This window comes from Vollenhovia emeryi, unplaced genomic scaffold (assembly GCF_000949405.1).
Source record: "Vollenhovia emeryi isolate VEMERY1.0 unplaced genomic scaffold, V.emery_V1.0 DF939128.1, whole genome shotgun sequence".
In the NCBI taxonomy this organism is placed as follows: domain Eukaryota; kingdom Metazoa; phylum Arthropoda; class Insecta; order Hymenoptera; family Formicidae; genus Vollenhovia; species Vollenhovia emeryi.
Genome location: NW_011967238.1, coordinates 1,381,755 through 1,406,733, shown reverse-complemented (window position 1 = coordinate 1,406,733; position 24,979 = coordinate 1,381,755). Strand labels below are relative to the sequence as shown.

General features: G+C 46.5%; 2 protein-coding genes across 5 annotated transcripts in view; one reads left to right on the top strand and one right to left on the bottom strand.

Annotated features, from left to right (window-relative positions):
- LOC105568575 (DNA-directed RNA polymerase I subunit RPA43-like) overlaps positions 1-1,069 on the top strand; it is a 3,982-nt gene extending 2,913 nt beyond the window's left edge. The window contains exon 4 of one of the 2 annotated variants that reach the window (XM_012024364.1): positions 289-1,069. In XM_012024364.1, coding sequence (XP_011879754.1) covers positions 289-408 — 120 coding nt within the window. In that variant the 3' untranslated portion in view covers positions 409-1,069. The remainder of the gene's footprint in view (positions 1-288) is intronic. The other variant, XM_012024365.1, reaches the window with a different exon arrangement.
- A 187-nt stretch (positions 1,070-1,256) lies between these two features.
- LOC105568576 (aryl hydrocarbon receptor nuclear translocator-like protein 1) lies at positions 1,257-21,396 on the bottom strand. 3 transcript variants are annotated; one of them, XM_012024367.1, is made up of 15 exons: positions 20,928-21,396; positions 16,877-17,429; positions 13,924-14,382; positions 11,270-11,341; positions 9,400-9,637; positions 6,575-6,682; positions 5,722-5,839; positions 4,287-4,465; positions 3,282-3,505; positions 3,053-3,191; positions 2,749-2,867; positions 2,597-2,673; positions 2,365-2,525; positions 2,151-2,304; positions 1,257-1,838 (listed from the first exon to the last, which is right to left on the bottom strand). In XM_012024367.1, the coding sequence occupies exons 1-15, from the start codon at positions 20,941-20,943 to the stop codon at positions 1,654-1,656; spliced, it is 2,802 nt and encodes a 933-aa protein (XP_011879757.1). In that variant the 5' UTR covers positions 20,944-21,396; the 3' UTR covers positions 1,257-1,653. The 3 variants fall into 3 exon arrangements, with proteins under 3 accessions (XP_011879757.1, XP_011879756.1, XP_011879758.1); XM_012024366.1 differs by having other exon boundaries at positions 3,282-3,528; positions 4,283-4,465; positions 6,575-6,667; XM_012024368.1 differs by lacking the exon at positions 13,924-14,382 and having other exon boundaries at positions 3,282-3,528; positions 4,283-4,465; positions 20,928-21,393.
- Between the last annotated feature and the right edge of the window lie 3,583 nt (positions 21,397-24,979).

Below are 24,979 nucleotides of genomic sequence, written 5' to 3'. Positions count from 1 at the left end.
AAGTCTCGTGAAGATATATCCAACTTGGTCTTTAAAGTTGAAAATGAAGAGTCAAGCGCCAACTCAGAAAGCGACATTTCCAAGATTGTCAAGTCTGAAAAGAAACATCGTTATCAAAGTAGGCAAGATACTATCTTGAAAACTGATGATTCTATGAATAATTTGGAAGTCGATAATATCCCCAAAAAACATAAGAAGAGTAGGAAATCACTACTTGAGGAGGATACAATTTCGGCTAATGGAGCATCAGAAGACATTGATGTTTCTGAGAAAGAGAGGAAACAGCAGCGAAAAAAACACAAGAAGTCTCGTGAAGATGATTCCAACTTAGTCATTAAAGTTGAAAATGAAGAGTCAAGTGACAACTTAGGGAGCAACATTTCAAAAATTGTCAAGTCCGAAAGATAAACCTAGTAAAATAAAACAAACTAAAACACATAATTGAAAAATAGTTCAAAGATTATATTCGCGACATTAAAAAGATAAGATTAAGCAGATCGAATTAAATTCCAAGGTAAAATTTTAAAATACAATATTTTCCGTACGTTTCTACATTCCCATTACTCTACTCACTACTATATTTTCTCATTAGTATACATGATGTAAATAATCGCATAGTTTCCTGTATATTGCATGTAAAAAAGAAATTCTCGTTTTATACATTTGTAATAATATAGAAACGACGAGAAATATTTTGCAATTACGTGTTTCAGTATGTTTTATTTCTCAACTCGAATTATACTTCTATGGAGAATGCAAAATTTTTTAATACGAATTTTATGACCTTTTGCCAAAATTTTTTAATACGAATTTTATGACCTTTTGCCAAAATGTATTCCAATAGGTTTAATGAATGTAATAGAGAATTTGTTCCGTTTGTTTCAAAATATCGCTCATTTGGAAACTTGTACATAAGAAAGAACATCTCCCAACAAATAATTCAAATTCGTACACAAGAGATTCACCATCATTTATTTATACCGATTGCGGTTAGACACTCGAGATGTGTCTTGTGAATATTTGTTGTCTCTTCTTTTAATATTGAACAATAAATTACAACAGTATGTCATGTTATTTACAGTAACTCTTACCATATTCCACTCGTGTCTCTAGAAATATTATTTCGATACTTTCGCAACAGATTCGAGTGGTGAAACAAAATTGTAGTATCTGTATAATTTAGTCATCGATGTATCATTTCTAGATGGTGCGTCCGGGAGTTGATATGTCCGCATAACGAGTAAGCTGCGTTTATATCTTGTACGTTGACCGAGCGAAAAGATTTATTTTCTGAAAGTCTTCGCGTACAGATAATCCTACGATTTAATTAGGTACATTTAAACGGCGTAATATGCGTGGCATGCACGCGTGCCTACGTATATTTACACGTATAACGTCAATTTGTCTAGAACGTAGTTATTCGCCACGTTATTGTCCGCACTATTGTCACACCACTGTAATCTTTGAGGGCGTTCGTTCACTCGTCTCTCGCTGCTGAACGCAAATGATTACGCCGCGTGGACACGCCTTTTGAAAAATCAACGACAAGAGATAGAGAAAGGGATATAGCGTAAACATGTATGTACATTATGTATATAGGTCTACAAATTCACGGATATCGATCTTAAAGAACAGACTAAAGTGCGTTATGCATTATGGCAACGGCCACGGTAATCCGGAAAAGTCCACGGGACCGCCCAGACCCGCATCTGCCTCTAGCAGGCTCATGATGACAGCCATCGCTGCCTCGTCGTTGCCGTCGGACGGGATCGGATTTGGCGATTCGCTAATCGCGGTGCCGCCAATCATGTCCATCATGTCGTCGTCTGGTGACGCTCCTGAAAGAAGGTGGATGTTACGTTGTGCGTGATATCGTTAATGTCGACACGCGCGGTTGGGCTGTATCGGCGAACAGAATTAACGTTACATTCTGCGTGCTATTCGCCTTCCGTAGTCTGTGTGTGTCTCTCTCTCTCTCTCTTTCTCTTGAAGAAAAATCTTATTAAATCGGTTCAATTATTCTCACACACACGCGCGTGCTAACAAAACTTGTGAGAGCTTCGCTCTTTGCTTCCTTTACTGTCTGAATAATTTTGGCGAGCGCACTACACACCAAGAAACGACTCCTTAGAGACAGTAATAGCTATGACCTTGGTCGTTCGCGATGCTGTTGAGCTGCACGTTGTTCGCTACGTGGTTGAACGTGGTCGACGTGGGGTTGCTGCTGCTGTTGTCGCTGCCAATGCCACCCGGCTGGGAAACGTCAGGTATCCTCTCCGGCGACGCCATCGTCGTGATTTGCGACTTTAAGCGAAGGCAAATAATTAGAAATGGTCAGCTGGCGCCGGCCGAATTTATATTTACCTCGGTGTTCAATAAACCGGTCTCTGCCGCTGGACCAGGACTGCTACCCGAGGAGGAGTCTTCTCCGCGTCTTTGCGAGTCCAGTACCTCTTCCGCTATTTGCCGACCGATCTTGCTTACTTCCACGTGGCTCGAGATCAGTCTCTCTAATCCACCGTTACCTGTTTACGAAAAATTAAACGTTGATCGGTGCGACAAGCGCTCACAAACGCGCGCTTCAAATCGCACTTACTCTGCGTGAAATAATCGTAGTTGCCCTGCACGCTCGAGTCCTCGGATCTGTTATTTCCACCAGAACGCACGTCGCAGCTGAAGAAGCGACAGAAAGCTTTTTATACGATAACGTCGCGCGCGACGCGTTTAATGCCGGTAATCATTGCTTACAAGATAGCGGAATTCTTGGCGATTAGGTACTCGATGTCTTTGGTCCACGGATTCCTGAAGGACTTCCACTCGGACTGCAGCCGCACGAAGTTCCCGCCCTTGCTCCTGAATCTGTAGATCTGCGAGAGCGACAACGCGCGAGATGAAAAAAAAGCCGCGGAATCGTTATCGCGGACGTAGATCTTTCTTCGCGTCGGTATCGCCGCGAGTGTTAACAATTTTAATGCTTTAAAATTAATTTTAATCCCATTATCACGGCGAAGGAGCGATTGCGAAGTGATAACGATGAGCGACGCCAATTCACCTGCGTGGTTACGCGTTCGGAGGTCTGCAGCGCGGCCTTGTGGGACTCCGCGAGGTGCGGAATGTCATGGTGGTGATAGTATTCGTACATACTCGTACCCAGCAGTTCCTGAGGTAGAAAGCCCAATACTGGAGTTGCTCTAAACGACGGAAAAGATAATTCTCTCATACACGCGAAATATTTCGACAATCATTTCGACGATCCCCTTTAACGAACTCGCTACACCGACCTTTGGTCCACGAACAGAAATTTGCCATCTATCGCGTGCCGAGAGACGAACTGTATGGGCCTCGAATGCGGCTTCCTCGACGGCAACGCGGTCGTCGATATCGCCGTTTGGACCCGGCCGACCGCTACCAAGCAGGACAAGTTGCAAGCTTCGCCGTCGGCCTCGCCCTCCTGCTCCTCGAGGCCGATCTTCGCGGGCGCCCAGGACTTGAGGTAACCCGTGCACTGAATCACGCAATACTTCCAATCTAAAAAAGACGCGTCTCTGTGCAGACTCGCCCGATCGAGGCCGAATTGGCAAACATTGCAAACGACATAAATTATATTAATTAAGAGCTTGTAATTTATGTTAATGTAATTGGCTTTTGCATTATATTGTATATTTTACACGTGCGTAGCAGAGACGAAATTGCGGAGGATGGATAAGGGGAAAGCATCGGGACTTTACGCCGGCGGGATGTGATGAAGATATATCAGCGCTCCTTTCACCTGCGATATACTATACAGTTTCCACTTTTCACCTTTGACGAGCCATGCGACAAATTTTCATGCCGTATCTCCGATCGTGCGTGCGGCTGTCCCAAAGACGCGTTCGCATCCCCGATTCAAACACCCTGAGCCGTCACGGTCATATTTTCTCGCATTGCGAGTGCCTTGCTTCTTGAAGGAAAATCAAGTCCGCTATTGAGGAAGAGACACGCGACTTGAAATTATTACCTTCTTCCCAAAAAATGTGTTACGTGAATTTTGAAAAATACGCGACGGCCCAGAATATTCGGACGGTTCGTTTGTGTAATAATTTTTGTGAAAAGCGAAACATTCATTGATCAGCGACGAAACATCTTTTTGTTATAAAAAAAAAGAACTAATTTTGTTCTCGCGGTGCTTCGATAAATTTTGACGGATTTCTTCACACGTGTTGCTTTCCATGATTCGAATTCGCAGCTTTTCCGCGACTGCCGATTGGATTGCGATTTCCGGGTAATTTACAGCCGCACTCACCTACGTTTTGTTGCTTCTTTCGCCTGTGGCAGCCGGCGGCGGTGTCGGCCTCCTCCTTCACCTGCATCTCGCCGCAGCGTATCCCGTCGACTTTACGCTTCATCCGACAGAAGAAGGACCTCCGCGCACCGGGGCAGAGTCGTGACACCCCCTGGGGCACGTCGGTTTTCACCGGTAACATGGCTAAAACAATCGCGATGACAGCAACCGTTCGTCCGTCGATCAATAGTTACATCCCGCTTTCTACCTTGCTCTCTTTTCCTCCCCTGGAGACAATTTTTCTCAACTTTTTATAATTCTTATGTAAATTTCAGAATTTTGCAGATTTTTTCATAATTTTCTAACTTTTTACACAATTTTTCAGATTTCTTATACAAATTGAAACACTTTTCAGTACCGAGAAAGTTTATATCTTTTCTAGAATTTGTCGCATGTATACACAGTTGGAAAATTTTTTTTCTTGTTTAAAAAATGCCGGTTAAAATTTTTGTGTTAAATGGTTAACATATTCATGTGTTAACTTAACATATTGCTCTTGTGTTAATTAACTTCAAATGTAAAATTATTAAAATAACACAATGTGTACTTATTTTTTAATCTGACGCAATACATATCTTCTATTTTATTAGGAACAAAATTTATCTGTAAAAATTTACAGAATAAAAGGTTGATTTTATTCTATATAACATAAGTGATAGTGATTTCGAACCGTCATTTGACTTATTACATCTGTAAAATGTAAAACTTGAAGGTTCAACATAGGGCCAAAATTTCGACTCGGGAATTGGAAACATTTATATCTCAGAATATTTACATATATGAGAAGAAAAGAAGTGGACTTTCTCAGTATTTCTGAAATGTGTATAAAATTTTCGTATAAAAATTCGTATAAGAATTCTGAGAGAAAAGTTTTCACCAGGGCCCACTTTCATTTCTATCGTATCTGATATTCCTTTCTCATATCTCTATCGTAAACATTTATTACACGGTATTAATGTTGCAATGCCTTAAATATGTTGATGACCGTAACGCTTTACATCGCAGATCGCATCGCGATGCAACATCCGAGGAATCCCGGCGTTTAGACTCGTTCGGCGACTCTTCGTCTCCTTTCCTCGTTCGGAGCCGCGGAGCTTTCGCAACGCTCTTATCTGGTAGGCACGCTAATTCAAAGATGTTTATCGACAAAGCTTACGCGAGCAAATGCTGCCGAGCGACTGACATTTATCAGGTGAAGGTGGTGGAAGAGATGCGCGCGGCAACTAATTTGCGTTCGCAATGATCGACGCGTCGAGCGTGAGGCAACGTCGAAAGGCGCTATAATTAATGGCTTCGAAGTCGGAAAGTCTTCGCGGCTGGAGAAATTAATGCCCGCGCGCAGGCCGTTCGGCCCGAAATCCCAGAGATGCGGCGGTGACGCGGAAACAGCTGATACTCACTTTTCGCGTCGATCAGTCGCTCCCTCGGGCTGAGGTCGGAGGACGAGAGCTGCTCCTTTACCTTCGCAACGTCCTTCGGGTGGAGGATGTCGAACCAGCTTTGACCCAACAAGTCGCCCTGCGTAACGGCATAAAATCTTCAAAGTTCGCGACTCGGTAAAAAGTCGAAGGAATCTAATTCGACTACGTCGAGACCAGCCGAGTGTTTCGTTTAATAAAACTCTGAAATTACTCAATGCTGCTCCAATCTGTCTTTAATTCGTAGCATTTACGCCAATTTCTCTAAAGCGACTGCTCCTCTTTGAAACAAGCGTCAACACGGAAAGAAAAATGTAGCTATCGTAGCTAAAAACTGCACGTGGCAACTAAAGTTCAAAGCAAACCGTGGCAGCAAAATATTTTCAGTAAACCATGCTTAGCTACGGTAACGAAAATGTTTTTTCAGTGAATTTAAACGCTGGCTTTGGTCCCCGTATTGGATGCGTTGCTTCGATTATCTTCGACATTCAGAAATGTAATGAAATCGTGGAGGAAGAACGAAAACAACGAGCGAGACCAATAAGTTCGCAAGCCGGCCATTGCGACACGGTGGCAACAGCGATCGCTGCCAGTCAAACGTATATACCGAACATTTCAAGACATACATAATTTATAATCAATGAGATGAATGCGCAGCAGACGTTACTCAGACAGAGGCTAATGGTGGCACGGACGTTACGATTAATTAGCCATTGAAGGGGGATTCTTATGCGCGCGCTGTAAATTCGCTTTCACGCGATATCCCTCGATACGCCGCGCTACCGATAGGCCGCCAAGCGAAATGACAATTTTCAGAAGAGCTGGACGACGGTACCTGAGAGTAATTGAGAGTCTGCGAGACGGACTCGGACACGTAGAGGATTCTTCCGCGGTCGCAGCCCACGACGAAGACGAAGCCCTCCGCGGCCTGGAACAAGACAAGCTGCTTTCCATTACGCTGCGGACAACAAGCCGTTAATCACAATCGGAGGAATCGCATCGCCTCGGATCTCCATTCTTGACGAGCAGAGCTTATCGCGCGTTTCCCGCAGCATTGCAGCCGCGCCGCGCGTCGTTATCATTTTCAGAAATAAGAATTTAAGACGATCCGATTAAGACGGCGCAGAGCGCGGCTCGCTCGTCGACGTCAACGTGCGGGCGCAGCATCGACAAGAAACGCAATTAACATTTCGCATCGAAAATGCAAACGCTATCTTGTAATTATTCTCTGCAAACTATTACGGTGTTAGCATACGTTGACTGAACCGAAAATTTCAACCGGCATTTTCGTTAAATGATCACACTGATACATTTAACAAGAAAACATAAATTTTCCAACTGTGTAGCAGTTAATGTTGATGTCGAGCAGAAGATTCCGGGGACGCAAGATCAACTTCCCGGTTCTCGCGCGAGAGTGTTCAGCCACTCGAAGAACACTATGACATTTTGCTCGCGATTTCGCCGGCAATGCAATCGCCCCGGTATCAGCACCGCGCGTATCATTCATCGTTGCAATCCAGCCAGCGTCCGCGTTACATAATCGCTGGCGAGATTCGACGTATCGCCCGATCGCGCGTAACGTTCATTAATTAATCATGCCAATGCGATTCCGCGCGCGGCTCAACGGCGACGTGCTCGAGTTTCTCGTAGCTACTCGCGTACCACCTACGTTTCTCCGGGTCGTAAAGTTCGGATACACCGGGATAGAAGTATCGAGGACTCCGGGCAAAACTCTCTCCGAGACGCGGAGATACCTTCGGTGGCGAGGCGAGAGCGCGTTTATCGCCGTATACGGCGAGTTTCGCGCGGATCAAGCGCCCGCCGCGACGTTTATGCCGATTTTTGCCCCGTGTAAACGACGGGAGACCTGACGTTGTTCCCAGCTGCGCCCAGCCGGATCTCGGATAGAGATAAGTGCACCGATTCGCGGACTCCAGCTCTTTACGCCGCGATCGTGCGCGTTCGGAGCGCGATCTGACTCGGTATGCCGGGCGTGGTCATTCACTCTCGGATATTTTCCTACGGCGAACGCGCGAGAACGAGCCAAGAGGGGAAAAAAAAGACCCCCGTCGATAAAAGATAAAACGCGCGTACGTGTACACATGACAATGAGAAATGTCTGGGTCCGGCCACCGGGCTCCGCGCAATTCCGTTTAAGCGGAATCTAGGGTGGATAGGAGTTATCGGCCGCTCGGAGTGTTCCTCCTCGTCGTTTTCCTTTGCCGCGGACGTGGCAAAGTGTACGCCTCGCGCAACCGATACGATTTCTATCGTCGTGAATAATTGTACCCCCGCTTCCCGTGCGCCTGAAGAACCGGGGCCACTTTGGCACGCGGTGAATTGCAATGTTCTTGCCATTGTGACAAAAACACATAAGTGAGCCAGGTTCAAAAGTCGCTGATGAAATCAATATCGATCATGATTTTTCGGACCGTCTTATTTCACGACGACTGGATTCCTCATTGATCCTCGCAAGAGGCTCGATAGAGATCCGCGTGATACTTTGTCGATATCTTGTCGACGTATATTTAACTTCTCCTAGATGTATACGTATCCATTTGGTGTACAGAAGATGTATCAGTGTTGACCAGTTATTAATGGTTTGGTTGATACACAGGGTGTTCCAGGAGGAAAGGTCAATATTCTGGGAGGTGATAGTGTCGGTCATTTTAAGCAACGATGTTCACATGAATACATGTCCGATTCCCCACTGTTTCCGAGACTGAGCTATTTGAATGTATGTACACAGTTGGAAAGTCTGTGTTTTCTTGTTAAAAAAATGCCGGTTAAAGTTTTTGTGTTAAATGCGGTAACATAATGTTTTGCTATAACAAGAACGTTATAGCAGGCACTGTAGGTGCGTGTTGTTATCACGAAAGACTTGTTGAAGGAGGGCAAGTGGTAATCCAATGCATTCGTCAAGAAGCCAGAGGGACGCATAAACGCACGCAGGCTCGTTTACGACGGGAGAAAACTTCCTCTCTACTGACGCACACACGTTCTCCGCCGGCTGGAACCTCTCTCACGCTAATTGGTTCGGAATTAAAGGCGTAGGTGATTTGAGAGCGCCTCGGCCTAGGGTACTATTAGCGCGATACTATAAATCTACATGCTTCGGACCTTTCCTTTCGCCGTGCCGCGGCACGAGACCAAGCCGGATAAAAATCCGTAGCACGCTGGAGAAAGGGAGTTACCCGCCGGTTTCGCTCCGCTCGATCTCGTGCAAAAGGATTACAAAAGACACCGGAGCTCGGCCTCTTACGGGCCGCGGCAAAAATACGTGTCATAAATGAATTTCAAGTTAACGATACCGGGGACCGTTCGTTCCGGCGAGTTATGCGATCCCACGGTCGCGTTTGGCACGCTCGTCGCGTTCATTCGGAAATTAGTTTCAACAACTAAGCGACGCAACGAAGCGAGCAAATCGTAAATCTAGTGATTTCTTATGAAAGAGAAGTGAAAAAGACGTTCTTTATAAAGGATTACGAGAAAAATTGACGAAATTATTTGCCGCTCTTTCGCGGTTACTCCTCGCGGAATGAGAGAAAGACATCGAGCCTGCTCGCTCTTCTCGATAATCTTGATCGCGAGAGATTGAATTTAACGCACAGTCCCCGCAATTGTTTGCGGATGTTACGCAAACGTTTAAGTTGGACTCACTTGAAGTATAAGCGTCTTGAGTTCCTGATCGCTGAGAAACGCGGGCTTATAGTGACCTTCCGTGTATGAGGTAACCGCGCCGAGGATAGTCTTGAGGTGTTGAACCGCCATTCGCAGCACGGTCAGCTTGTCCAGCTTCCGCGACATCGCGTGGCACATCGGCACCATCGCCGAGAGCTCGGTGATGTACGTGTTCATCTTGTCCCTCCTGCGCTTCTCAATTTCGCTATGGTTCTGCCTGGAAGCGCAAAAACGTCGGTTCTGCTCGCCAGTTTTTAACAGAGGCGAAGACAAGAATGCGGGATTTGTCGTACACGTGTCTGACATTGATAGAAAGAATTTGTAAGATAGAAACAAGTACGAAAACTTGGCGAAATTACGCTATTTATAAACCAGAACACGGGCTGTTTGAGAAAACGTGTAGCCCGATATTGTAAATGCCCGTGGCGCTATTTAAAATCTTATTAACGGCACCAGTCTGAGTTAAAAATGAACCTTAAGATAATCGCCTAATCATCGTCCAACGTAACAACTTTCATAATTGCATAAAATAAAGGGGTTCCGGAACATTTCACGTGTATATTTCTCGGCGATACGAGCATGTATATTAATCAGGCTATTACGAAAATTCGACGTTTTTCTGAAAGGGAGTCACGGATCAAGCGGCACGTCCCGGTATCGCGGATTGTTATTTTCTCTCGTATTTCGTATTTCCTCTTTCTTAAATCGGGGATTAAATGTCCACGTGGACGCTCGTTAATCGCGCGGGATCCCATTGCCACCGTCCGTTTCAGGTAAACAAGAAACGGAGACAAGGATCGGAATGTGCAGAGTTACCGAGCGATGTAACGTCGCGGTACTCTGCTGACCGCGGCGAATTTTTCTGCGAAGGTTTCATCCACGTGGACCGGAGCCACGCGCGTCTTTAAACCTACTGCGTCCTCCCCGCCGACTTCTTCGGGAAGCTCGGCAGGCTCGGGGCAGTCGCGTGAGTTACGACGACGAGATCGGCAACCGACGTGGTCCAATTCCACGCGGGGCGATTTGACGCTCTTTCCAGAGTACATGCTGATTTGTCTCCCAAGAATTCGCATTCATATCGCGCCCGGAGGGGGCTAAATTGCACGGCGGAAATCGCTACGGCGGAGAAAACTGGTCTCGATCGGACTCTACGCCGGGCTATTATATCGCGTAATTACGCCTCGATTCAAGTGGACATATCGTAATAGTTATCGTAATATCCGTTAGACTTTTATATCTGGCTTCAGTGGGTCTATAGAACGTAAACGTTAACCAAGTGCCGCGGAGTTTTCACGGGTTACTGATCTGAACGTATCGTTTGCTCGATGTAATACGATATACATAATATTCATTGTACAAGCATGTATTATGATATGACTTGATGCATTACATTTCAATCTACATGGAAATTTCGTAAAAATATCATTAAGAGACAACTGAAGAAACTGTCCGGAGGTTCAAGGCACTTCTTAAGCGTTGCTTTACGAGATTCTTTAATGGCTTTTTTTTTTAAATGAAATATCTATGTAAATATCTATTTAAATTCTTTTGTTTGGAAATCAATCGTTAATGGAACAATAAAAGCCTCGCCGAACGATTTTGCTTTTGCGGTGCAACTCGCATCGCGCAGCGGCAGGTAACACGTCGGATTTAGTGACGTCGCCGGTGAAGCCGGAGCAAAGAATCGAGGTAGGCCAAGGTGGCACTCACCTTGGCAATATCTGACATAATACTACGTAATCGCCGATCGAGGATTGCACTAAACATTCGGACCGACTGTATCGCGGGAGCGCTCCCCGCTCGTGAATCCCGAGGGCACCGAATATCTCTTTTCGATACGTTCACTTACTTCTTACTGTCGTCGTTTGTGCGAACTGATTTGGTGTCGTCTCCCAGATCGTCCAAGAGATCGCTTCCAACGCTGAAACAGACAACAGTGGGGCGCCTCTTCAACGAGGTGTTGGAGAAAGAAAATTAAGCATTCGAAACAACCAAATAAGGTGATCAACTAATCAGAATTCTTCAATGTCGCCAGCGGTAATTAACAACGTCAGTGTTTTCTTGACCACACCTGGCGTCTTTAATAATGCAGAAAGTTTATTGCGAAAAACGCTCGCCTAGAGTGTAGGGAGGTCCGGGTTCAAACCCTGGCTGAGGTAACATTTTTCGCAATAAATTTTCTGCATTATTAAAGATGCCAGGTACGGTCAAGAAAACACTGACGTTGCAAAGAAATTAACTCTCTAAAAGTCAATCGGTGGATTATCACTGAAAATCGCAGTGGTGCACTTGTAACTGTAAATCAGTGATTATTCACTGTTTTCAGTGATAGTTCACTGATTGAATTTTAGAGGGAATATTGTAAGAAATTATTTTGTAATTGTTATTTTTCATATTAATTGAGGAACCTTTACATCAACGGCACGCCCTGGCGAAAATAATATGTTTATTAAAAGTTTATTAAGAAGTTTGTTTAAATGTTGAGTCAACGTTTCATTTGACTCGAATGAAAAACATTTATTGAATTGTTTGTGAGATATGAATTTAAACAGAGTTGTTTAAGACACGTTCACGGTTGCAAGTGTTCAAATTGCGTTTAATGACACAACGCCAAACGTTTCCACTATAGTTTTCCAAGAGTTTGTAAAATGTTATTGTCACTAAAGGATTAACCAGGCGTTTGCAACGTATTTCCAAACAATGTAACCACCAATAAAATACTCTTCATAAACAAAGTAACTATCGATAAAACTCTTCATAAATAAATATAAGCTTTTATCATCTCTCGCTTAGAATTTTCGCCAGGGCGTGATGATTCCACCGCCGTCCTCTGCTGCGAGATATAATTTTACCGATTAAAGCGCGCCTGGTAATCTAAGTACGTAATTGACGAAGTCCCTCCGTGGCGACTAAATTCGGTCGAAACATCACAGGAAAACAATTTCTTCGGCATATTACGACCTTCGCAGAGAGTGTTACCCCTTTGACGGCAAATTTCAGCAAGTTTCGCCCGCGTAGAGCTTCCTCTCCCTCCCCCTCCCCCCGTCCTTTGTGTCTCGAGCTCGAAAAGTCGCACGTGGGTTTCTCGCGAGGAAATATTCGTCGACACGATTCCTTCGTCGTCGCCGAGACTCACCTCGGAAACGAGACACGCGTAAATATTGACCACAATAAAAATGCGCATGCATTTCAATTTCGCTTAACGCCATCGACGACGAGAGATCGGGTTCTCAGATATAGATACACATTATCTCTGCATAATGACTGCACATTCATTGATTTGTATTGCAAAAAATGTTGACGCTACGAATCGCGTACGATTCCAGACGAGGCAAAAAATTCAGCGGGCACCCTGACACGCGGATGACGCGAGCGGCACGCGAGGAGGCAAGGTCCGTTCGCGATCGCGACGCTCGAGAAAGGAGAGTTTTCGATGACAACCCAGAGAACACGCATGTCTAAAAGACACCTTTAAGACGTCTATTAGACGTCTTGTGTCTAATAAACGTCTTAAAGATGTCTTTTAGACATGCATGTTCTCTGGCAAGTTATCTGACAAGTGTACCAGTTGCATCACGCCCGCGAGCAGGTAACGCAGGTAATTGCCGGAGGCAATTTCGACCGGTCGGAGTCTTGGGGGGAGGCAGATCTTCCGTTCTATCGCGACGATTAAGTTAACCCTTTGACCGCGTATCCGACACCTTGATTGGGTAATTACTCGGAACCGCGGGGCGAAATGTCTCGAGACATCGGCATCGATGAGTATCGAGAACGTGGATGAAGGGGGAGAGGCCGAGGGGGTGAGTCGCTAGTTGTCGCGGGTTGTTTGCCGCAGCTCGCGGGACTCGAGACTCTTGGCGGGGCGCATTTGCCGGGTTTCGTTTCGCGCTTCATGCTAATGTGTAATATTCCGCGATACGACTTCCACCTACGTGCCGCGGGAGCGAGCCGTATGCTTTGTGCTCCGGCAAACGGAGCGGTTGTTGCCACGGCCAATTCTTAGGTGTGTTTGCCTGCGGGCGCTACGGACAAAAGAACGTTGTTCCACGTGGCGCGAGATTCCGCGCAAGAATTCCCGATGAGAGCCTCGTTTCTAGCGCTTCTCTCTATTCGTTCGCTTAAGATGACGGCGATGCGCTAAAACGTTCACAGGTCGATTTCACCTGGTCCCTATTTCCCATCTTTTCATCAACGTTAAATCGTTGGTCCCTTCTCGGAATCGAATTCACATTTAATATGAACGCGTTAAAACTTGTTACAATTACATTTCCCACCTTTTTAAAGACTCTACAGGTAATTGTGCTTCCTCAATTTCAGTGCTTTAAATCCGTTGTTAATTTTTTAAATAACGTATCGTATTGAGGATATCGGCGAATTTTGCTTAGCGACCCGTCGCAAGCTCAGTCAGTATCGTCTGGTTTGAGAGAAACTGGTGAAATCAACCGTTAATCCCTCAGAGGCACGAACCCTCAAAGTTGTTGGGGAGATCGCGAGTAAACTCACTGGCAAGAAAGCTTCCGCTTCCTGGAGACCGGCGCGAACTCGTCCGAGGTGTCGGTCGCCGGTCCATGGCTAGGCGTGGTGGACGTGCTACGATGATGCCGATGATGATGATGATGATGATGGTGATGGTGGTGATAGTGATGGCCGGAGGCGGGTGCCTGCTGGTCGGGGACCATCGTCGGGGGTGTCTCCATGTGCTGGGGCGGTTCAGCCCCCGTTGCAACCTGCGGGATGGTGGCGGTGGTGCTGGTGGAGGTGGTGGTGGTGGTAGCTGTAGCGGTCGTGCTTGGGCTGCTGGGGGTGGTGGTGGTACTGGCGGTGCTGCCGCTGCTGCTGCTGCTGGCGGGGGTTGGAGTCGGGGCGAGACCTTCGCCACCACCCCCCGCCGAGGCGGTGGTTAGCTCTCCCACCCCGGAACCCGTGCCTATCTCGCCAAAATACACCGTCGAGCACGAACTTCTGCAAGCGAATTTTAAGCAGCGAAGTCAGACCGCATTCTAATCGCCAATACGGAAAATGGACTGCCGTGGGTGTTGGAGTGACTGTCGATTGAATAAATCGATCAAGTCGCGGCGTACAATCGCGCGACGCGTGGTAAAGTTTCTCCAGTGTTCTGCAGGAGTCGCGAAGGGAAAAGAAATCCCCATAAGTCTGTATTTAAAACCGCTTTAAAATTGTGCAAAATATATGGGCGATTATTGTAAGAGGAATTATTGAAGGAGAAACTCAATTCGCCGTATATTATTATTAAATTTCTAATCGTTATCTTTCGAGTAACGAGCTACTGAGTTATCAAGATTTATATATTTTCAAGACCCGAGGGAATAGGGAAAGTTGCAGTCGCCTGGGAGCGCACAGCATTTTTGTGTGTAGGTACGCTAATCATATGCGGGGCGTGTAATGTATAGTCGCACCAACGTCACATCCGGGAGTATTGAACTATCGTCATCGACCTTACGATCTATAAGCTCCTTACGAGCGATATCGATCCAACCGCTCGATTTGCCTTACCTGTTTGAGCGTATATAAAACTTTTTGCCGATCGATTAAATCTCGATCGCGTTATCGTGTTGTCAATCGCACGTAAGGATATGGCAAGTCCGATGTATAATCGTGCAGCAAGTCGCATAGTTGAATTGTATCGCTATGAGCACGCGAGCGTAGTCTAAATGATTTCAACGTGAGGATCATTCTCTTTAGTTTTACAAAACAAGCATTGCAAAGAGGTATTTTGATATCTCATCTTTACAACTTCCCCGGAATTTTTTGGAGAATTTTTTTAGAATTTAATTAGTACGTAAAAAGAAACGAATCAACATCGGATTAATTGTTGGGCGTAGGTCATCAAGGAACGAAACCGCGGGTATTTGCTTTCGGTTTGAAAAACGGGGAACCAAGGTCTGCCGGTAACCTCGCCAACGGCAGATAGTTCCGTGTATTATGATGTAATGCAGACGATTAACGTAATTCTATTTATTCATAGATATATGACGGCGTCGACGCGTCGTGTGCGACGCGACAGGTGGGAACTCGCGTGCAGCTGACATACCTATAATGCTCGAGTGACTGCGATCCGCGGATCCGAGTTTAATCCTCCCGGGCGTGCTTCGGTTCAACCTCTAATAAACGTTAAGTACAGCCGCGGGACTTGTCTACGACACGAAGACTGTCCTATCTCGATCACGATCTAATTTTCACCGAAAGAATTTTTGAGGCAAAACCTAATCAGTCTAACCGTGATATAATTACGTCATGTAATTATAATTAGTCAGGGTTATCGATAAATCACGAGTGGCACGGCATTTATATCTGCGTGGAAAGAAAAATAATAATAATAATAATTTCAAAGGCGTGGACGCGAGAAACTGCGTCTGATCGAGTAGCCAACGTAGCGCATGAAAATTGCATTCGTTGCGGAACCGCGAGACAATGATAAAGAGATGCATTACGCAATGCATTGCGACTCGTGCAAAATATCGAGGGTCGGGGTGCGGGAACGGAAAGAGGGTGGCAGAGGGGACAGAGAGATAGAAAGCGCGTGGTCCCCCCCCCCCCCTCTTCCCATTGGTCTCCGTTGTTTGCACTACGATCAAAACGTGCAAACGAAAATCGGGAGCAACGTAAAGAAAGAAAGAGAGAGAAAGAGAGAAAAGATTGTCAAGCGATTATCTCTACAAACTGTATCGGCGCATTTTGCTCGGGTTGCCGTTAATTATTATGGACGTACGCCATTTAGATCCGTCAAAGCGTGAACGCTGAACTGGCGATGATTGACACTGCCCTTCGCTTCGCCCCTTGTCTCGAGCCTTGTGTCCACGGTTCAAGAACTGTGCCCAGGTTCTAGTTCCGAGGAATGTGTAGCCAATCAATCTTGCACCTTTTACGGAAAGGCTGCAAAATTGATTGGCTGCACATTTCTCGGAACTAGAACTTGGACACAATTCTTGGATCGTGGAACACGGGGCTTCGTACATTACAGATTCACGTGGCAAAGAAATTTCACGAGGAATTGCGCCACGTAACCCGCCGTTTACTCTGCTAAGATAATTACGTGAATGCGAGCCGCGTATTTCTCCTTTTGCTAATTTTGCCGCATCGCATTGAGACACTCGGCACACGAGTAACCAATTTCCGAGTGATTTCAGGTATTACTCGACAACTCGGTGTTGACGACACCGGTCATAATCCCAAAGCCGATTCCAGCAGATTATGCCGAGAGGCTTATCGACTGTTGTCGCGCACGATGCAAATGCAAATAACGTTGTAGCGTGTAAAACAACGTAACGGCGCAGTTCCGTTCATAAGGTCAAATCATAATTCGATCATCCGAACATTCGTTGCAACGTCGCAGCGGCATTCGCATCTCGATATACATTGCGTATACATTAATTAAGATCGTCCTTCGTATTACCATATTCGTGACGAACGCGACAAGCGGGACAACGGAACTTACTGCACGGACGAGAGATTATAATAATCTCGTTGGTGTTGCTGCTGCTGCTGCTGGCCGCCGCCACTTCGCTGCTGTTGCTGATGCTGATGATGCTGATGATACAGTTGCGAGGCGGACGTGGCCAGTTGGGTGCAGGTGTCGTGCACGGCGCGGTGGTGCTCCTGGTGATGGATGCGCGGCTGCAGCTCCTCCAGCGAGATGTACTCCTGCGTCTCCTGGGCCGGCACCGCCGCCGCCGAATGCAGGAGCTGCGTGTAGCCCTGTGCCATTCCCTGCGCCACCATCTCCTCCTGTCCCTGTCCGGTCGTGGTTGCGGTACCGCGGAATCGCAGGAGATCGTCCAGTTCCGACTCCGCCGAGGGATGCTGCTGCGGCTGCTGCAGCTGACGATGGTGATGACGCTGCTGCGGCTGATGGGGATGCTGCTGATGCTGGTGTTGATGATAATGCAGCATGCGATCGTTCACGCAGGCGCCATCGCTTGCGGCGACCACCGCGTCGTCATTCTCGACGACGCCGTCGCTGCTGGTGTCCGGCAGTAGACTACCCTCGTCTGGAGAACGACAGAGCGATTCGCCACGCTGGAGGGATTCCCGGCTAGGACGCGCGCGAGAACGCTCGCGACGTGCAAAAGCTTCCTCGCGCGAGGAACCTCGACGAGACGAGAGCTCCGGAGCCCGGCCGCGATAGAGTCGAAGCGAGGCTCGCGATTGAAATGAATTTTCGAGAGATTTTACTACGAGAGATTTACTACTGGAACACGGCTTCGCGGTGATACTTCTCGTAACGGTAAATCTTCGGCGTGCCCTGAAGGATTACGAGACGTCCGCGTGTACGAGCACGTCGACAGTCGCGCGTACGATAATTTGTGATGATAAATTTGCGTAATGCAAAATACGGTGAGCCGCTATCGGCGGGCAATTATCCGGGAGCCAGGGCATAATTATCCACTTGCGTGAACCCACGCGAGGCGCGACTTTCCAAGCCGGTAGTCCCTCATCTTAGACGGTTGATTAATTTCCAGAGTATCGGCTACGATATTGGCATGCGGTTGTCCCGTGTCGAAGGCGGAGGAGACACCGCGACAATCGCAACCGCGAGGCGTCGGGATGAGAAAAAATACGGGAGGAATCGCTCCGACTGTGCTCTCCTCTCCTCGTCGATGTCGCGCGTCGATGACCAATTTCATAATACAGTTCCGCGAACTCGCGACGTGCGCCACGTGGCCGCGTCGTAGCGTCGCACGAAGCAGGGAAGTAGACGGAACGAATCTGTCGCATGTGCGTAACGCAATCTTCGGCCTTGGGTGACAGCGCGCCAATGTCACGACGCGATTGCGAGCGCCGTTAGGCACGTATCGTCGGGCGTCGCGCGACTCCGGAATGCGTGCGAATCACCGTCGACAGCACGTAGAGTATTAATAATGACGCAATAACGAGGAAGACGGTAAGAGAGACGGAGAGAGAAAGGTACGTTCTCTCCGAGAAGCGCGAAGGTTCCTCGCCGAGGTGCCAAAAGCGTATAAATTACGCTAGTCGGCGACTGAACGATATGCGAGAGTCTGGTGCCTCCTCCGAGACTAATATACTTTCCCCGTACGAAAAATCTCGCATGTACCGCGCGTCGACCCGTACACATCATCCATCCAGCATCGGAGAGGACTCACAAAGGACGTTTGCGCAAGATCGGCTCTAGATCGGCAAGAACCACGACGGGCGGACGACGAAATCAGCAATCAATCAACGCGAACCCATGGCGAATCATCCGCCTTCGGAGGCGCATTAATTGCTACCTCGTGCCGCTGCCCGCCAGGCAATTCCGCATTTTTATGACATTTCGCTCCGCGGCGTATTAACGCGCGTACGGCGGCGGCGGCGAACAGAAGGAATGCTCCCCGTAGGAGAGACCTCGTCGATTTGAATCCAGAAACCAGTTCCGGGGGGTTGGACGCGCGAGCCGCGCCAATGGTACGAAAGAGACGTTTTCCTACGGAGTAATATTTCAAACGTCCATCTTTGTTCGAGCATCTCCGCGGTGCGTTGCTAAATACGAATCCTTTCACGCGACTTTCTCACACCGTTTGTATAGGAAAAAAAACCCCGCGAAATTACGGTAATAAAATCGTAATGACCGGCGCGCATATTTATTTCAAATATGATTATGGATAAACGTGCGCGGGACTTCTTCAGCAAGCTTCGATAGACGCGCGCGATGTATCGCCTCTCGCGGTTTCTATTGCGTTAAGATTTAATAACAATTTTCGCAGGCGAGACTCTTGCGCGAGAGTGTATCTCTTTTAATTAAAATAATTTCCCCGTCTTACGAGAGCGTCGGTGCAAGTTGGACTTTTTAATTCTGTCGCGATCGAGATGAGACATACGCGCGGTAGTTGATGGAATGCCATCGAAGTTGTAGTGTTACATAAAACCGCGATAAAGATGTACGTCTTATCGCCGTGTAAGCAACGAGTGCTCTCCGGGGGAGACCTCGACGCGTTCGATGACGCGTAAAAAACGTCCATCAGAATGCAATCACGTGACGACTGAGATAATAGTGACAATGACATTACCTAGGAGCTGCGCGACGTCACACGTGCGCGACCTTCGAAAACGCCGTGCTGCGTCAATGGAAATAGCCTTTATCAATGGAGATAGCGATCGTGATGTCACTGACTTCGCCGGCACAATGGACGGTGGCGTCTGTTGCGATTTACGATGTCGAAAAGAGCGAAAAGTAAGTCGCGTCGGTAGAATAGTGTCGTCAGATCGAAGAATTATCATCTGATTGGAAAATTGGTTCATTGTGCCGATTATCAAGCGGCGATCAGGAAGACGAAGCTTCGGAGGAGGATATCCTTTGTGATCCAAATAAAGGGTACGTACTTCGTTACAGTGTAACAATGAGACAGAAAACGGCACCTGAGGTGACGAGAATATCCCAGTAATCATTACTGAAACAACGCGTCCGATGACGCATTGATGAAAATCATAATTGGGCGACAATAATATGTCACTGACATGAGGGGGTTAATTCTGTATCTTAATTACACTATAGAGAAAGCACTAAAAGTGAATAGCTTTGTCTCTTTTTAACCGTCCCGCTAACTTTTAACATTTCTACTATATTGTACACTGATAGACCCATTTTGTTGAATGAAACAAAATTCAGTTGACTCGACTGAATTTCTTGTTTGGATATGAGCGAACAAATCTTTCAGGTGATACAACAACAAAAATTTAGTTGGAAAATTTGGTTATATCAACACACAAATTCGATTGAGTGAACATGCGCAGAATCCTTTTATAATATTCAATTAAACGATTTGGTTCACGCAACAAACACAATTATTTAGGACGTGATGAGATGGACGAATTTGTTAGCTCAACCATAAAATTTTGTTCAAATAAACAACTCGTGGAAACAAAATATTCGATTGTTGTAACATTTAACTTCTTTTCAGCAACATATTTTTCGTTCTATGCAACCAAATTACGTGTTCAGTCAACAAAATGATTCAATCAAATCATTTCGTTTCACTCAACAAAATGGGTCTCTCAATGTATAAAGATACAGAATTGACCCCAAGCTGTTCAATTGAAAGAAACCAATGAAAAAGCACTTCTGCAAGTAAAGCAGACCGATTAATAAACACTTTGCCGACTTGGCTTAAAAATCACTATCAAACTCGCAGTTTATAAACTATCATCTTTGTAGATAAACTGCGGCTTACTGTAGTATCCGTTGACAATTACTTGAAAATGCGAAAGGCAATACATATATTGTCTAAAAGTATGTCGGAACGAAGAAGTTGCGACCGAATAAAGCTCACTCGTGTAAACGCGATAAGCGAAGAGCAATTAATAAAAATTGCACGATGGCACTTTATATATTGGGTCGACTTGTACGGGACTCGCGGAGACGAATCTCACGAACGATAAGGTGCACGCGGGAGCACATGAAAGTAATTTTTTTCCAGCGTCTCAACGGGAATAGTCATCGCGGTACTTCGCACATCGCGAGCGTTCGCGCGTCCTCGCGTGAAGCCCCTTACCGAGAAGCGCGTACATCCACGTCGTCGCCGACGACGAGGAGGCGGCGACATCCTCGACAAGAGGCCAGAAGGCCTGTCGCCTTCCCTCTTGGCGGGCGATACCCTCGTACTTGGAGGGTCGGTCCTCCTCGACGGCGACGACGGGGTCGTGCCGGCCGTTCAGTACCACCGTCTACTCGAGTCGCGTGTACGCTGACCGGCACGTGACCGAGCGGGCAGCCGATCGACGAAGGGAAACGACGCGAAACGACGCGAAACGACACCGTCGGCCCGGCCTTCGCCGACGTTTGTCGACGTCGAGGCCACGAGTACGGCGGCGTCTCGGTGCGCGCGATGTCGATCGGTAGCGAAGCCGCGATCGGAGGAGAAGGCCTCTCCTCTCGAACTCGTCGCGGTAGGCAACGCACTCGTCGACAGACGCGTCGTCCGCTTGACACTGAGAACGCGGGTGGGTGATGATGACGGTGGTGCTGGCGGTGGTGACGGTGGTGGCGGCGGTGGTGGTGGTAGCGGAGGAGGCACCTCCGACGACGACGGCGGTGACGGTGATAGAGAAGTACTCGTCATCGGCGGCGATGCTGTCGAGTACATCGGGGTGTCGCGGCTGATACCACGTGGCCCGGCACAGGTGGGAGTGACTAAAACCGCCCTGCGCCGCGGAATCGCCCCCCGGTGACGGCGAGTCGTGTCCCCGAGCCACCCCCACATCGCGGCGGGGAGGATGCGTCGCGAGAATTCCTTGCGGCCGCAACTTCTTCGCCGGACGAGTCGAGTGGCCGCGAGGTAAAAGAATATCCCACTTTTGGGTGCATAATGAAAACTCATACGATGAAAATGTATACGATACCCGAGTCGACATTTTCGCCCTATGTTGCACCTTTAATTCTATTATATAGTAGGCTCTAAGGCAGTAAAAGAGATCGAACTGCAAGTACAAAGTTTACTCCTACTTTAAAACTGACAGTGTCGGAAATTTCTACTTTTGCCAATTTAGCATTAAGGTAGGTCCTTTTAAGTAGGAGCTAAAGTAACTTTTTAGAATTAAAGATTCAAGGGAGGAGTAAAAAATATAATGGTTATTGCTGGTCTATGTAGGTGTATAGGTCAGCTAAGTAGGTGTAAATTATCCTTACAAGTGTCAAAATAGTACCAAAATTTCGACTCGGGTAGTGGCTCTCTGAAAGTCAATCGATGCGTATTCACACTGTTTTCAGTGATGGTCCACTGATTGACTTTGAGAAAGTGGAGGTTGATTATAATTTACGCAATTAAAACTACGCATTTCGTCCTCGGGGTGAATTTTACGCTCGACTTTTGACTTCCGAAGCTGACGCATGTCGCTAATGAACTTAAAATTTATACTACTGTATTTATAGTACACGCAAACAAGATTCCCAGATTCGACATAATAACGCGATGTCAAGAAGAAAAAAGTAGAATCGATCGGGCCGAGTGTTAGGGAAATATTAAAAGCGTGTAACGATATGCCATTGCCTATCAACGTAAGCCGCAATTAGGTTGTCACGACCTATTAAAAATTAAATGATCGAAACTTAATAAAGTATTAAATAATAATAGGTAATAATCGGTCACAGAGGGAACGTGTCATTAACGAGCCGTGGCAAACTTGTACACAAGCAAGCCTGAGAACCACATCTTGCGATTTGCCTGCTATCCGTTCATGCTTGCGTTGAGAAATCGCAGGTATGGCGGTAGCGATCGGCGCTACGTGACTTTTAATACGTTTTAAAAATGCATATATTAATTTTCAAATATTTTTAGGCTTATCTCGCTGACTCTCCTGCTGAGCGCCTCAGCAAGACTAAAATAGAAAAATCCCTTTGAAAGAAAATGAGATAATACCAACGCATCAATTTGCGTTGAAAAAAAATGTTAAGGAGCGTAAAAATTATTTAACTTTTCCCGACGGATCGCTCGCTTCGTGCCGTCGTAGAGTTAATTAACGCACGTTTCATCGTATAATACGTAACAATATACGAGCACTTAAAGCCAACTAATTAACACTCGCTAATGCCTTACATAACTTTATTAATATATAACGTAATCAGAGTTGGCGCTAACATTTTCATATCGCACATTCTGGAGGAGGCACGGAGCGAACGACCGGCGTGTTTTTTTTTCCTCGCGCGACTATTCTTTATAACGCACTTGCAAGTTTGTTTCATACTTTATACAGACACACTCGAAACGTTAGCCTTCGGCTAACCGGTTTACCTTTGCGCGCAATTCGCTTAGTATCGCAATAATAATAACTGTCATTGTACGCTGCCACCTGCGAGAAACTTTTAATATCGTTTTAATTTCGCGAGCTATTAATTGTCTACGTTACTGCCGCCGTAATTGACCACAGCTGTATCAATCGCGACTGTCGCTATTCCGTTAGTCTGTCTCTCAAAGACAGAGAGAAGGTAATGCCACCCCCTAATATCGGGAAATGCGTAGAATATCGTCAACTGTTGTTACAAGAACAGAGTCGTGCAAGAAACAGGCTGCAGGGCTACGCGATTACTCGTCCGTAAGCCTGCGGATCGCCTAATAATTATGATTACCCAGGTGATTTACCGCGACGCGTCTCGAAGATCTAGAGAAGATCATCGCGCCGGCCTCCCCCCAGGTCGGCGATCGATGAGAAACGTACGGCACGCACGTCCGCAGAGAGACGCGTCGTCTACTTAATCGCGTTTTTCACCCCTTAAATCCGTGTCGCCGAGATTCCGCGAGCGAGCCGATTGCACTGTATTAATTAACGCTAATTACCACGAGCTAAGCCTACCTCGACCGCGCGCTGCTGTACTGCCGTTTGTAACGGAGCCGTTAATTATTATCGTCAATACGCTTTTGTCTGATACGCGGGTCCGGTTTACGATCGGCATTGACGTTTGAAGTGACCACAGCTCGCTCCCGAGCCTCTCCTCTCCCTTCCGCCAAATCTCTCCCCGGCCACTCGTTAGCGTGATTTTTCGAGGATCAACTCTCCGTCGATTAATTTACGGTGATTTCATAGCACTCCCTCCCCCCTCCCCGCGTTTATCCAATTATTCGCGTTTTCAATAACGATCTTTGACCTTCGTTAACGCTTGCCGCCGTTGACGACATTTGGGACGCGCGCAATATTTCACCGTTACCTTGCGTGACGCACTCTCGCGCGCGGTTCGGTGGAACACGAGTTGTGAAAAACGAGTTGTTGAAAATTCTGCGGTTTGTTTTTAATATTAAAACCTAATCAACAATGCGCTCTTCGCGCCTAGAAACATCCTATTTTGTAGCCACCGTGTGGACAAATTGTACACAATCGTACATTGCCGAGAAATTTCTTAAGCGTTTCGATTTGCTTACATAAAACAAAATGTTTCTAGATGCCGAGAGCACATTGTACTCTGGGGGGAAAAAAAGACCGTTAGCAACCCATTTTGGGGCCCACAATTAGTAATCGAATTATCTGAATTGTTCGTAACTCTACTCTGGGAAAAACTTGGACAAACAGTTTTTTTTTGTAGTTAAGCAACTTAACATTTCGGTTAGTGCCTCTTAAGTGAAAATGATCTTTGCGTTACTGAATATCGACAGAACTAATTGAGAGAATTGATTAGTATTACTTAAAAATCTTGGATATAGATATTATAGAATAGCTAATTGCGATTTTTATTTACGCGGGGGTAAAATTCGTAAGTTACGAACAATCCAAATAATTCGATTACTAATTGCGGGCCCCAAAATGGTTTGTTAACTGTTGCCTTTTTCCCCAGAGTAGATCAGGCTCAAACCCTTTGCAATGCATTTTCTCTCTTTCCTGGGAAAAGAAACGAATCCTACAATTTCTAGTCGCATATCTCCGCGTGTATTATTAGCACATAATTGCCTCATTGCCTATTCATTAAACGTTCGATATCTCGCCAATAAAATTAACACGATTACAATAATGTCTACATCGCACAACTGAATCATCTTATTATGCGCCTCGTAGCCATTAATCAAGCGACGATTGAGAAATCGGGGAAGGGCGTAATTGATGTGACGTTATTAACATTTAC